The sequence below is a fragment of the Myxine glutinosa genome, chromosome 1 (genome assembly GCF_964187855.1).
Source record: "Myxine glutinosa chromosome 1, kmMyxGlut1.1, whole genome shotgun sequence".
In the NCBI taxonomy this organism is placed as follows: Eukaryota; Metazoa; Chordata; class Myxini; order Myxiniformes; family Myxinidae; genus Myxine; species Myxine glutinosa.
Window position 1 is genome coordinate 133,795,483 of NC_136261.1, and position 15,571 is coordinate 133,811,053.

A 15,571-nucleotide genomic window follows, 5' to 3' on the forward strand; every position below is an offset into this window, starting at 1 on the left:
ACTTGTAAATAATTATATTTTCAATGGGGTGATTAACTTTTCAGAAGACTTGTAAATAATTATATTTTCAATGTGGTGATTAACTTTTCAGAAGACTTGTAAATAATTATATTTTCAATGGGGTGATTAACTTTTCAGAAGACTTGTAAATAATTATATTTTCAATGTGGTGATTAACTTTTCAGAAGACTTTTAAATAATTACCTTTTCAATGGAGTGATTTACTTTTCAGAAGACTTGTAAATAATTATATTTTCAATGGAGTGATTAACCTTTCAGAAGACTTGTAAATAATTATATTTTCAATGGAGTGATTAACCTTTCAGAAGACTTGTAAATAATTATATTTTCAATGGAGTGATTAACCTTTCAGAAGACTTGTAAATAATTATCTTTTCAATGGAGTGATTAACCTTTCAGAAGACTTGTAAATAATTATATTTTCAATGGATTGATTAACTTTTCAGAAGACTTGTAAATAATTATCTTTTCAATGGAGTGATTAACCTTTCAGAAGACTTGTAAATAATTATATTTTCAATGGAGTGATTAACTTTTCAGAAGACTTGTAAATAATTATATTTTCAATGGAGTGATTAACCTTTCAGAAGACTTGTAAATAATTATCTTTTCAATGGAGTGATTAACCTTTCAGAAGACTTGTAAATAATTATCTTTTCAATGGAGTGATTAACCTTTCAGAAGACTTGTAAATAATTATATTTTCAATGGAGTGATTAACTTTTCAGAAGACTTGTAAATAATTATATTTTCAATGGAGTGATTAACCTTTCAAAAGACTTGTAAATAATTATATTTTCAATGTGGTGATTAACTTTTCAGAAGACTTGTAAATAATTATATTTTCAATGTGGTGATTAACCTTTCAGAAGACTTGTAAATAATTATATTTTCAATGTGGTGATTAACTTTTCAGAAGACTTGTAAATAATCATATTTTCAATGGAGTGATTAACTTTTCAGAAGGCTAATGAATAATTAACTTTTCAATGGTGTGATTAACCTTTCAGAAGACTTGTAAATAATGACTTTTTCAATGGGGTGATTAACCTTTCAGAAGTCCAATGAATAATTAACTTTTCAGAATGAAAGAGTTAAAATAATGATTTCCTCCTCCATGTCCTGCTGCCGCCTTCTCATACCTTCCCATATGGCAACTTAGACTAAATATTGTTTTGGTAAATGTTTCAACTAAATGAACTTTAAAATTATGTTACTCTCTTTATTATCAGGAAAATAATATCATTTATATCATTATCGTTATAATATTATGCCATTTGTAACTAAAACCATCATTATACCAAGAATAGGCTTCATTAGGGTTAGGAAACAAAATATATTCCCACAAGAAATCATTGAAAACGAGCTCCCGCATAAAGAAGGTTCCATGAAGAAGAGGTATAAAGATACGTAACCCCTTCGGGGTGGGGGGGGGGGGGCGGGATACTTGTATGTCTATTGAGACTTGCATGGGAAACTCAAAAAACACCAATAACTTGTGCTCAACCAAAATTATATTTTCCTATCAAAGAAATTGGATTGCAGCATGTTTTTGTAATCCTGACCACAAACATGGTCATGGTTTCAGGATGTTTGAATGCATTTCTCTTAGCTGTGACCTTGACCGCAATAATTGTTGAATCATGGTGAATGGCGGAGATGTCGGTGGTGTTTTATGGTATTGCTAAAGCATATTAATGAGCCAAACCTGTTGCTACTACATTATATTTCGAGACCCTTACCTTAAAGACTGTCACTGCTGTTTCACGAAGCCTTTCTTATTGTGCAGTGCACATAACTGGTGTCTCCTTTTGCACATGCGAGTTGCAATGCATAAAGTATGGTCATTGCCACGTTGTTTTGGCTCAAAACTTTGCCACAACTGCAGACGTGTGGTCCCATGACCGCCGAACTCCGATGGTCATGAACTTGCTTGTGGTCATGCCTGCAAAAAATACAATGATGTCTCATTTCAAGTTGGAAAATAGTAAATTGAATGAGTCAAACCCGTTTTTTGCACAATGCTTTTATTTCTGCGACTTCTGACCTGTGACATCATGGCGTGAAGACTGCAATTTATGTTTTTCCCAATGCACAAGATACAAATTGATAACCAAATTATTTTCAAATCGGCATGCATTTCACGGCATCATGCTTCGTTGACGTGTCGTAAGTTTTCACTAATACACACCAAGGTGGATTTTTAATAGAATTTATTATACTAGGACGTGCCCGTACGTGGGTGCCCGTTCGGAAAAACATTCCAAACCGCGTGGCAGTAACGACCACAGAACCCCCCCCCCCTCTATTTACATGAAATGGTTTGGTCCATTCGCAAAGCCAAAGCGAACGACCACAGAACCCCCCCCCCCCCCCCCCCCTCTATTTACATGAATGGTTTGGTCCATTCGCAAAGCCAAAGCGAACGGCGAACGGCTAAATCGCCATAGCTCGGTAACTACTTCTCCGATTAATATGAAACCTTGAAAAGGCACATCCTCAGGTCCCCAGCAATATACCTGGCAAGTTTCAAGTATATCGGACCCGTGGTTGTCGAGAAACAGCGGTCACAGACATACACACAGACATACAGAGATTACTGGAATTATAGATCGATGACGTAAGGTAACAATATTATAACGAGCACGCAAATATTATTTGTAGAGAATTTGAGTGCAGCTATGTACAAAATCGATAAGATAATGAGTTCGGCTATGTATGTATAATTGTATTTTTTTTTCTTCTTTAGTTGGTGTATTTGTGTTCCTGCCATTAGAGAAATGTCCCACAAAAGTTCCGTGGGAATATAGTGGGGTTTAAATTTCTGCCGATAGGAATTTCACTTGATGAGATTTCCTTAAGAGTATCATAGTGTAGATGGATCGACTCTGGGCCCCACGAGACTCCATCCTGGACACACCAACTTAAATTAATGTGACGTCATGCTTACGAGTCGGGTAGTCGGTCATAAGATGAACTGTATAGCTTTTTTTTGTTTCTCTTTCTCATCATTTGTGAATACAAGTTCATTGATTCATAAGCAACTGCAGAAGAGCGATTATATATATCTGTCAATGTTATTTAATTAGCTGAACTTTTTTGACAGCAGAAAAATCATAGTTGCAAATGACTGAAGCAATTTGTCGCCTCGGTTTCACCGTCTTGTAGCACCCAACCCACAGCGCCGACTTAGTTCCGTCAGATTTTTTATCTTTTCCCCAAACTTAAGGAATACCTTCGTGGAGAATATTTTTCTTCCGAGGACGATGTCAAGGCCTCTGCGAAGCGTTGGTCCAACCAGCAGGACGCACAGTTGTATCGTGGCGACGTCACAAAACTACTTGCATTGGGAGAAATGTGTGGACCACATTGGTGATTATGTTATGAAATATATATGCCACTATTGTAGAATAAAGATTGATGTTAGCATCTGTCTTTATTTCATTCAAACATCTTTACCTGGTTTGGAGTAAAAAATATAGGAGACATTACTTTTCAACACGCCCTCATATTTGGCTCAATGCAAACAAAAGCGATTTAAGACAAACCATGCGATCAGGTAAATGCCATGCATGAAATGTCTTTCAAGACCACTGCCATCTTGATAATGAAAACCAATATCAAATTAAGGAGAATTTTTAGAAAGCCAAAATCATTATGTAAATAGTAGAAAAGCAAATGTAGAAAAGCAAAGTGAAAAAAAAAAAGTTTCAGGAGTGAAACTTTCTGTGCGTGGTGGTAAAGCTCATCAAGACCTGGTGCAGGAATAGGAAAATTTGTTGATAGCATTGTTCAAGATGGTCTCATTTACATGTTTTGCATCGGTCATAGCTTTCATCCTTCCATAGAAATGCCAGAGGGTCAAGGATGAGACTGGTCCTGGTGCACAACTCACCTTATGCTGAACAAGTCCTCTGACTCTTGAACTCCATAGAGATTGCATCAAAATGGCAAACAAGTCCATTTGCTTGATCCAGTTTGTCATCACTGATCCGATGATAGAACATTAACGAAAAATGATTGGGTGCCATTTATTGCATGTGGCAATGATCACTTGGGAGAGACCAGAAGAGGAGACATTGTCTTTGACGCTATAAACCATGCATGTCTAGGCAAAATTAGCATGTGGCACAGTCAATGATCACACGATATGTGGTGAAATTGAACATAAATTCCATTTGGTTTGAGGAATAATATTTCTGAATTGACCCGAAAAGAAGCACAGAAGGCTAATAATGGAAATGCACTGCCAAATTGAGGCAACAATGGCTGACATACTAAAATGCTATTTACCAACCGTAGGATATTATGAGGCCCCTTTGTGGTTGAAACGATGCACATTAAAGCCATTTTTTTGAAATAAAATCTTTTGTTGGTTGAGATTTTCGGGTTGCTATTTTGTTATTTCCACGCATTGAATGTTGTGGCATTTATAAAAGTGTGTAAACTGTGCCATCATTGCAGTTGCAACTGGATCATTCTATCTTTTGTACTGAAAAGTACGTTTGTACATATTGCACCAATCTTTTATATTATCTTGTTTGGATATAACTCACCTTAATGGACAACTATGTTCAACCTTCTGCTTTTTTCCTCCAGTGACTGGGAGTGTAGTATGTGTTCTAAACTGGAGCAACCTGAAAACCTGAACAATTTAGACACGGGGCTTTCACCAAGTGAACAAAGGGTAGGTGCACGTCTTAAAAAAGGTACTGACATTTTTAGTGCAGTTCATATTGTGAACTCATATTGTGAGCTAATACAAATGCTAAACAGTTTTTTTTATGCCTCCGTCGACGAAGTTGCTGGATGCATTATGTTTTCGGGTTGTCTGTCCGTGCATCCGTGATAGGTTTTCGTTACCGCGATAACTTGAGAATGGCTGAAGGGATTTAGGTCAAACTTGGTACAAGTATGTATAATTATGCAATAATGTGTGCAGGGGCATATCGGTCGATGTCGTGACGTCGAAGAGTGCCATTCTGTCCGAATTCCTAAAACTGTTCTAGTTAGCTCACCTAGAACGTAGTTCCGGGAAGCTTATGGGATGGCATGTCGTCCGTCCGTCTGTCCATAAACCCTTGCAACGTCTTCTCCGAAACTGCCAATGTGATTGTGACCAAACTTGGCACAAATGATATTTGGCATGTTGCAACTCAAGTATGTTCACGGCATTGAAGGTTCTAGGCCGGACTTTAAACTGTGATTCAGCACACTGCCGGAGAAGCACCAATTTGACAAAGTGCGCTGTCCCTTAGATGGACGTTAAGCTGGGTGTTCCATCTGCTTATGCTAATAGGTGAACCTTAAAGATTTATCCCGCAATCTCTTTCACGAATAGTTAGGCGATGTATCCGTGGTACCCTGAACAAATTAAACATTCCTGCCCAAATCGACTTCAGTCGACTGTCATTCTGGTTCTTGGAAAAACTTTGGCCAAACTATCACTTCAGCTGGGCCCACAAGAAGGTGGGGTTCAAGTTGAATGTGTCAAAAATAAGTTTCACTGGATTTGATGGAAATTATCTTGATTGTTGTTTAGAATAAATGTTCTTAATTCCTGAAGACACTCCAGAAATCTTCCCTTGTGTTATGGCTAAGCCCCTCAATGGTCACATGTTGGGGGTTTGATTGGCATTCATCTTTCGGTGTCCTTAAAGGATGAAAGTGTGATGCTCATTGCATCATCAGAGGTGTCATTAGAGATGAATACGACAGTCTTATTTCAAATCTGCCCAGTGTAGTTGGAGTGGTCTTGTAAGGGTGTGGTTTTCATCTTACCCTACTGGATTGACTTTTAAATCATCAAAAATATAATTGTTAGACTTTGAGCATTTCCTAAACTGCTGCACTCCACACTGTTTTTATTGTTTAAGCCACAAGTCACGTCACTCCAACACATCATTTCTAACTGAGATAAAAAATGATCTCTTTATGAATGACCATCAGAAATCTTTTGGAAGTGACATATTTATTTGCATACCCTCATTATGTTAAACCGACATATTTTCTTGTTCTAATGAATGCAACACCCTATCACATACGAGCATTGCCACTTATAAAAAGAGCGAATTAAATAAATAATAAAGACGCCATGCAGAGCACGATACTTGCAAAATCCACCCTCCCCAAAATAAAAAGTTGCTATTGATACATCAAATTGTCCATTTCATCAAGATTAAAATTGACGATCTTAATCAAAGCTCGGGTCAATCGGATTAAAATTGATGATTTTTCAGATGAAAATTGATATTAGAAGTTTGACCTTGAGTTGACCTTTGACCTCAAAAATAGTTGTTTTCCCAATTTAGTGACTCAATATGCAAATGCTGTTCAATTTTCGAGTCAATTGGATGAAAAATAACAATTTTAGAAATGTGACCACAAGATGACCTTTGACCCTTAACCTCAAAATCAATAGGTTGCTTCCTTTTGACCAACTCTACCATCTAGTTAAGTGTTGTGAAGATCGGCTTTAAATTGTGACATGTAGGTGATTGAGAGACAGAGACATAGACATACAGGCAAACAGACAGAATGATGTACAAGACCAACCAATATATTTGAAAAATCTTCGATTTTGTAAGTAATAAGCTAATCTACATTCTGTGCACATTCTCACAGAAATGTGAGCGCCTCCTGCTGTCGTTACTCTGCTGTGGATCTGGGACTTCGCCACCGTTGCAGCACTGCTTTTGGGTAAATCTTTCATTGCTATTTTGGACATGTTTCTCTTCTTTGAAGCAGAATGTGTTGGTGTGGCTTTTTAAGTTTAAGTGAACAACTGATGAAATTTCTAAACCTCAGAATTATGATATCTGATAGTTTATTTATTTTCACCTTGCATTCTTGTATGCAGAAATATACCTTTGAAGCAAGGAGTACAACCTTAAAAAAAATTCCCGTATGCTCGCATCTCGAGTGCATGGTTAGCTGGTACATTTCATGTGTCCTCATCATCATTTAAAGTTATGACCACCATAAACACCATTCCATATCTGGCATTGAGGTCCGATTCCATATCTGGCATTGAGGTACAATTCCATGTTTCTTCTCAGGGTAAAAAAGTATTAGTGGCACAGATGTTATCAGAGGAGCACACACAGCACACCAATGTTCTTCAGAAATGCTGACTTGTAGAAAGCAATGCTTCTTGTGGTCATGAAAATGTGTGACTGAAAGCACACACACACACACACACACACACACACACACACACACACACACACACACACACACACACACACACACACACACACCTGTGTGTGCATGCCTGCCACACCACGTGCGCACGCGTGACTGCCTCGCCGCGCACATGTGTGACTGCCTCGCCGTGCACATGTGTAAATGCCTCGCTGCGCACATGTGACTGCCTCGCGTCCCCCTTCCGGCTCATCTGCGCACGTCCCCCTTCCCGTCCACCTGCCCGTGCGCTCCTGCATCCACAAATACATGTATGCACACGCACACGTGCACTCACTCTGTCTCTCTCGCTCTGGCTGTCTCTCTCGCTCTCTGGCTGTCTCTCTCGCTCTCTGGCTGTCTCTCTCGCTCTCTGGCTGTCTCTCTCGCTCTCTGGCTGTCTCTCTCGCTCTCTGGCGGTCTCTCTCGCTCTCTGGCGGTCTCTCTCGCTCTCTGGCGGTCTCTCTCGCTCTCTGGCTGTCTCTCTCGCTCTCTGGCTGTCTCTCTCGCTCTCTGGCTGTCTCTCTCGCTCTCTGGCTGTCTCTCTCGCTCTCTGGCTGTCTCTCTCGCTCTCTGGCTGTCTCTCTCGCTCTCTGGCTGTCTCTCTCGCTCTCTGGCTGTCTCTCTCGCTCTCTGGCTGTCTCTCTCGCTCTCTGGCTGTCTCTCTCGCTCTCTGGCTGTCTCTCTCGCTCTCTGGCTGTCTCTCTCGCTCTCTGGCTGTCTCTCTCGCTCTGTCTGTCTCTCGTTCTCTGTCTGTCTCTCGCTCTGTCTGTCTCTCGCTATGTCTGTCTCTCGCTCTCTGTCTGTCTCTCCCGCTCTGTCTGTCTCACCCGCTCTGTCTGTCTCTCCCGCTCTGTCTGTCTCTCCCGCTCTGTCTGTCTCTCCCGCTCTGTCTGTCTCTCCCGCTCTGTCTGTCTCTCCCGCTCTGTCTGTCTCTCCCGCTCTGTCTGTCTCTCCCGGTCTGTCTGTCTCTCCCGGTCTGTCTGTCTCTCCCGCTCTGTCTGTCTCTCCCGCTCTGTCTGTCTCTCCCGCTCTGTCTGTCTCTCCCGCTCTGTCTCTCTCTCTCTCGCTCTCTCTCTCTCTCTCTCGCTCTCTGTCTCTCTCTCTCTCGCTCTCTGTCTGTCTCTCTCACTCTGTCTGTCTGTCTCTCACTCTGTCTGTCTGTCTCTCACTCTGTCTGTCTGTCTCGCTCTCTGTCTGTCTCTCTCGCTCTCTGTCTGTCTCTCTCACTCTGTCTGTCTCTCACTCTTTCTGTCTGTCTTGCTCTCTGTCTGTCTCTCTCGCTCTCTGTCTGTCTCTCTCGCTCTGTCTGTCTCTCTCGCTCTCTGTCTGTCTCTCTCGCTCTCTCTCTGTCTCTCTCGCTCTCTGTCTGTCTCTCTCGCTCTCTGTCTGTCTCTCTCGCTCTCTGTCTGTCTCTCTCGCTCTCTGTCTGTCTCTCTCGCTCTCTGTCTGTCTCTCTCGCTCTCTGTCTGTCTCTCTCGCTCTCTGTCTGTCTCTCCCGCTCTGTCTGTCTCTCCCGCTCTGTCTGTCTCTCCCGCTCTGTCTGTCTCTCCCGCTCTGTCTGTCTCTCCCGCGCTGTGTCTCTCCCGCTCTGTCTGTCTCTCCCGCTCTGTCTGTCTCTCCCGCTCTGTCTGTCTCTCCCGCTCTGTCTGTCTCTCCCGCTCTGTCTGTCTCTCCCGCTCTGTCTGTCTCTCCCGCTCTGTCTGTCTCTCCCGCTCTGTCTGTCTCTCCCGCTCTGTCTGTCTCTCCCGCTCTGTCTGTCTCTCCCGCTCTGTCTGTCTCTCCCGCTCTGTCTGTCTCTCCCGCTCTGTCTGTCTCTCCCGCTCTGTCTGTCTCTCCCGCTCTGTCTGTCTCTCCCGCTCTGTCTGTCTCTCCCGCTCTGTCTGTCTCTCCCGCTCTGTCTGTCTCTCCCGCTCTGTCTGTCTCTCCCGCTCTGTCTGTCTCTCCCGCTCTGTCTGTCTCTCCCGCTCTGTCTGTCTCTCCCGCTCTGTCTGTCTCTCCCGCTCTGTCTGTCTCTCCCGCTCTGTCTGTCTCTCCCGCTCTGTCTGTCTCTCCCGCTCTGTCTGTCTCTCCCGCTCTGTCTGTCTCTCCCGCTCTGTCTGTCTCTCCCGCTCTGTCTGTCTCTCCCGCTCTGTCTGTCTCTCCCGCTCTGTCTGTCTCTCCCGCTCTGTCTGTCTCTCCCGCTCTGTCTGTCTCTCCCGCTCTGTCTGTCTCTCCCGCTCTGTCTGTCTCTCCCGCTCTGTCTGTCTCTCCCGCTCTGTCTGTCTCTCCCGCTCTGTCTGTCTCTCCCGCTCTGTGTCTCTCCCGCTCTGTCTGTCTCTCCCGCTCTGTCTGTCTCTCCCGCTCTGTCTGTCTCTCCCGCTCTGTCTGTCTCTCCCGCTCTGTCTGTCTCTCCCGCTCTGTCTGTCTCTCCCGCTCTGTCTGTCTCTCCCGCTCTGTCTGTCTCTCCCGCTCTGTCTGTCTCTCCCGCTCTGTCTGTCTCTCCCGCTCTGTCTGTCTCTCCCGCTCTGTCTGTCTCTCCCGCTCTGTCTGTCTCTCCCGCTCTGTCTGTCTCTCTCGCTCTCTGTCTGTCTCTCTCGCTCTCTGTCTGTCTCTCTCGCTCTCTGTCTGTCTCTCTCGCTCTCTGTCTGTCTCTCTCGCTCTCTGTCTGTCTGTCTCTCACTCTGTCTGTCTGTCTCTCACTCTGTCTGTCTGTCTCGCTCTCTGTCTGTCTGTCTTGCTCTCTGTCTGTCTGTCTTGCTCTCTGTCTGTCTCTCTTGCTCTCTGTCTCTCTCGCTTGCTCTCTGTCTGTCTCTCTCGCTCTCTGTCTGTCTCTCTCACTCTGTCTGTCTGTCTTGCTCTCTGTCTGTCTCTCTCGCTCTCTGTCTGTCTCTCTCGCTCTCTGTCTGTCTCTCTCGCTCCCTGTCTGTCTCTCTCGCTCTCTGTCTGTCTCTCTCGCTCTCTGTCTGTCTGTCTCTCTCTCTTTCTGTCTCTCTCGCTATCTGTCTGTCTCTCTCGCTCTCTGTCTGTCTCTCTCGCTCTCTGTCTGTCTCTCTCGCTCTCTGTCTGTCTCTCTCGCTCTCTGTCTGTCTCTCTCGCTCTCTGTCTGTCTCTCTCGCTCTCTGTCTGTCTCTCTCTCTCTGTCTGTCTCTCTCGCTCTCTGTCTGTCTCTCTCGCTCTCTGTCTGTCTCTCTCGCTCTCTGTCTGTCTCTCTCTCTCTCTGTCTGTCTCTCTCGCTCTCTTTCTGTCTCTCTCGCTCTCTTTCTGTCTCTCTCGCTCTCTTTCTGTCTCTCTCGCTCTCTTTCTGTCTCTCTCGCTCTCTTTCTGTCTCTCTCGCTCTCTTTCTGTCTCTCTCGCTCTCTTTCTGTCTCTCTCGCTCTCTTTCTGTCTCTCTCGCTCACTCACTCACTCACTCTCTCTCTCTCCCGCTCTCTCTCTGACTCTCCCGCTCTCTCTCTGACTCTCCCGCTCTCTCTTTGACTCTCCCGCTCTCTCTCACTCTCCCGCTCTCTCTCTCACTCTCTGACTCACCCACTCTCACTCTCTGACTCACCCACTCTCTCTGTCTGACTCACCCGCTCTCTCTCTCTCTGACTCTCCCGTTCTTTCTCTGACTCTCCCGTTCTCTTTCTCTGACACTCCTGCTCTCTCTCTCTGACTCTCCCACTCTCTCTTTCTGACTCACCCGCTCTCTTTGACCCTCCCGCTCTCTCTCTGACGCTCCCGCTCTCTCTCTGACTCTCCCGCTCTCTCTCTCACTCTCCCGCTCTCTCTCTGACTCTCCCGCTCTCTCTCTGACTCTCCCGTTCTCTCTCTGACTCTCCCGCTCTCTCTCTGACTCTCCCGCTCTCTCTCTCTGACCGTCCCGCTCTCTGTCCCTCTCTCCATATTGGTGTTTAATTTATGTTTTGCTTTCCACTGGTGTTCCCTTTGAGTCGATTTTTAAATTTAATTGTAACTTTTCGCTTTAAAAAAATGTCAAGGTCTTTTCTAATTTTAGACAGCTAAAACCAATTGTCATGCTGTTTTGTTTTCTGGATAGACAATATTTTCATTTACTAATCAAAATGTAAATTTAATCAAAATGCTAACATAAAGAGCTCTGCTTTTTGAAAACACAAAATTGGTATGGACTATGCAAATTATGCATTTCAGATTGAATGTGATCTGCGTGAGTTAGTAAATAGCCTTTTCAATTTGGTGGGTTTGAAAAGTATTTGAGCAAAAAAAATAATATTAATAACGGTACGAATGAGTATTCATGAAAATTGATAAGCAGTGATAAAGTAATGGAGTTAGTACTGCAAAACTGAAAATTCTGGCACAAGGTTGTTGTTTCAAGGGTGTAATGAAAACTTCATGAAAACATCCTGTAATTGTGCAACATTTGTGCTGAAACATCTTTTGTAATGTTGTGTATTTTGTCAGAGTAATCGTCATGCAGAGCTGTTGTCGATCAGAAAGCAGTTGGAAAAAGGAGTGCCAGTGCCATATGCCTGTGGGTGGAATTTCATCACCGCCATGGATACGTTTCTCAGCTCTGCACTGTCTGCACTGTCTGCAATGGTAATGCGTTTTGTCTGCAATGATGCTCCATGAAAAGCTGCAAATTTTAAAAACAATAAATCTTTGATGGTTATTATGCAGGTCATGTAGGCTTCCTGATTATCTGTGGTGAATGTGAACGGAGAGAAAAGTTATTTATTTTATTATTTTATGCCTCTGCAGCGGAAGGCATTGTTTTCGGCTTGTCCATCCCGCTTCACATCTGTCCATGAGTAGCAATTTTCCTTGCCATGATAACTTGTGAAGTACTATCAGAATTCTAACCAAACTTGGCACAAGTATGAACTAATGCAAAAATGAAATGATTCGATTTAGGGTTTAAAAGGTCTATGGTCATGTGACCTTTAATAGAAAATCTTTGTCACCATAACTCGTGAACCACAGAAGGGATTTTGACCAAACCTGGTACAAGTATGAACTGCAATACAAAGATGAACTGATTCAATTTTGGCTCTAACAAATTGAAGGTCATATGCCCTTTGAAAATAACTTTGCAGAACATAACGAGTTATAGCAGCATCTGATGTTTTCTCTCTTCTACTTATCTTTTCCTCTGATGTGACCTTAAATTTTTCATGTGACCTTTAAATTGAGACCAAACATTACAGTGGCTTGACATGTAATGTGGGTGGTGGAAGAACCATTAATGCATTTGCGTCAAATTATATTTTCTAGTTATATCAGGGGAAAGGAAGGAGTGGAAATGAAACAAACAAATCCAGAGGACATGTCCCCAGAATGTGCCTCTTTCCTCAAGCCCTTCACTTACTTGTGTGCAAGTTCTTCCAGGAACGTTTTTGTCACTTTTCAAATTAATAATACTAAGTGATTTTTGCTGTTAGGCAATTGGTGGAAGTTGTTGTTTCGTATGCAGCCTGTGGCTGCTGGTTGCATCACTTCTGGAAGTGTGGATGTGTCCCTCATGCAGTGCCCCCCCCCCCCCCCCCCCCCCCCATTACCAGTAAGCTGGTCCTCATTTTTCTGACCTCGGAGGGATGACAGGCTGAGTCAACAGGTGTTATTTCAACCGCACAACAGGGGCTCGAACTTAAAACCCTAAGATCTTAAGCCAGCCACCTTAACTGTTAAGCCAATGCCAGGCCTTATTGGTGGAATTATCAAGCTATGTTTCCTCAAAGATGTTCGTTTTAATACATACGTATTTGGTTGGTCAAATAATGAAAGTCTTTATTCAACCACTTAACAATCACACCACGATTTTCAGTGAAGTTGAAACTCGGATCCAGCCTTTCCTCAAAGTGTTGTTTTGTTGTTGTTTGCCCAACAAAGTTTTCTCCATGACAATTCACTAATCCAAATAGATGTAAAAATGGGCACTGGCATGTGTGCTGTTTCATTTGAGGAATCTATCAGAAAAATGGAAGGAAACAGTTTGTGCCACAGTGCAAGTAAGCGTTCTGGAAGCCTAAATACTGGTGAGAATTAAGTTCTCATTTTGAAGTGACGTTTTGCAGTATTATTTTTTATGCTGATTTAGGTAATGCAATTAAAATGCTGCAGAGATAGAAAATGAGAATAGACATTTGCAAAAAATGCAAGTAATATGCCGGTACCAAAAGTCACTGAGAAGCCTACGCCGAGGCAGTTGCGGTCGAATATTTTGCATTCTCAAACTGACCCGAAGGTTAACCCGAGTGATGGCAACTTTGGTCACTCTGCAAGACTTGCAACAAGTGTCTGTCCATCCTTCAGCAAGTCAGAATAACATCATCTTACAAATCTCAAATCCAGACTCTCCAACCAGTCAGACTATGAGATGAGGCATAAAGTCTCAACTCTACACTTGCCTTCAAATCTGGTGTACCCAACCCATCTCGCTCGGTCTTCATCTTACCCATTTGCACCCATTGCTTTCTTAACCAAGAAAACTCTGTCTGATCTCTACCGTGCATCTGTGGCGAGACCAAATGTTCCCCTTGTGTCTTCTTTGTCTCGGTTCTTTCGCGTGTCTTCCTCTTTTGGCCAACTAGCTTCTGCCTTAAAGTCTGCTAACAATGCTCCTGTTCTCACGAACGGTGCAAAAACCGAACTTCTCAACTGCAGACCAGTGTGCTCCGAATTATAAGTAAAGTCATGGAATACATCATTGCTGCTGGAATCAAGTCTTTCCTGTTTGCAAACAGCCTGATCTGTAACCGGTTAGATTCCATCCGGTTACTCGCCTCTGCACATGCTGTTGTCCTCATCAATGGTTTGAAGCCATAAATCTCAATCACGAGGTCAGGGCCATCTCCTTGGAAAAATATTGAGCATTCGACATTCTGAAATAGTGGTCTGTTAGTCAAACAAATAAACAAGAAACGTAATAACTCTTGCAGCAAATAATATGGCTTCACATGTCTCGTTTGTGTTGACACGCCCCTTTGTGGACAGTTATCGCTTGTGGCATGTTTTTTCATGGTCACTCGATTTGTGAATTAACTTGTGACATGCTGTTGTAATTTCTCCCATTGGAATGCTCACAGTTTGAATATATTAGTTGCGCAGTGTGCAATTTTCTGAGTAAAACGTGGGTGTCTCGCAGAAAGCAAATGCAAATTTAAAAATTCCATCAAACCTCAACTTGATATTAAAAATCCGTTGTGTAGGGAATGGGGATCCAGGTGTGACAGGTTAAATCCAGGATAGTCAGGGTTACGTAAGACAATATCGGAACATGTGCAGTGTTTGTGACATTGCTGACTAAGATATCTTGGCACTTTTGCTCCAACATTGGGTATCCTATGAGTACCATATACCATTGTGTTATTCCACATTGTAAAAAATAACAGAAACAAGTGAATAAATTTTTTTTTTGCTAAATTAAAAAGGCAATGTAGGGATGACAAACTACAGTATAAATAAGGTCGTAAACAAGATAGGGATGATGTTGGTTTCGAGAGTAGCGAACAGTATTGCCATCACATAACAATCCCTACATCACTGCCTCCACACTATTGTCTAGGCCCGAGGGCTAGGCCGAGCTAAAAGTATTAAAAGCTCCGATATTTCATTTCTGCATAAGGATAAGAAGCTCCAATATAATTTCAGGGACTTCTTGCAGCATCAGTTGTCTTTCCTACTTTTCTTTTTTTTCAACTCAGAGTAACCAATCACAAATGGAGATAATTATAGAATGCTGTTATGAGAGATGTTCATGCAGTTTGTAAGAAGTTGATGATCATGTACTGATATTATAACATTGTACTCAGGCTGCTAATTTGTAGAGTCTCAGTTTGTGGCTGCACTACAGGAGTAATCAAGTACTGGTGTAACCAGTGGAGTGTTTGTAGAAGCTTGAAGCAATAACTGATGAAGTGTAAATGAGGCAGTGATGTAGGGATTATGATGTGATGGCAATACTGTTCGCTACTCTCTAAACCAACATCATCCCTATCTTGTTTAGGATATTTTTTAGACTGTAGTTTGCCATCCCTACATTGCCGTTTTAATTTAGCATAAATTTTTTTATTCACTTGTTAAAAATCCGTTGTGTAGGAACGGGATCCAGGTGTGACAGGTTAAAACAGACTCGCATATTTATCTCAGCATTGAGATGAGCCCGCTTTGTGATGTATGCACATTACTTGCAACATTACATTACCGTAACCAGAGGAGAGGTTTCACATTTGGACCTGTTTTGTTACTTGCGGAATTGAAGATTCACAAGTACTGCATATTGGTTGGTCCTGTCTGTATCTGTCTGTCTGTATGTCAGTCGTCTACACATTACAATTTTACCTCTGATCTTCACGAAACTTAACCACCTAGTAGAGGTGGTTAAAAGTGGGAAGCCTATTGTTTTTGAGGTCAATAGGTCACA

At 42.8% G+C, this 15,571-nt stretch overlaps 1 protein-coding gene across 2 annotated transcripts in view; it reads left to right on the plus strand.

The window, feature by feature from the left end:
* LOC137428701 (E3 ubiquitin-protein ligase TRIM33) overlaps window positions 1-15,571 on the plus strand; it is a 182,793-nt gene that overhangs the window by 163,583 nt on the left and 3,639 nt on the right. For both annotated transcript variants that reach the window (XM_068118606.2, XM_068118614.2), the window contains exons 16-18: window positions 4,621-4,708; window positions 6,646-6,720; window positions 11,611-11,748. In XM_068118606.2, coding sequence (XP_067974707.2) covers window positions 4,621-4,708; window positions 6,646-6,720; window positions 11,611-11,748 — 301 coding nt within the window. The remainder of the gene's footprint in view (window positions 1-4,620; window positions 4,709-6,645; window positions 6,721-11,610; window positions 11,749-15,571) is intronic.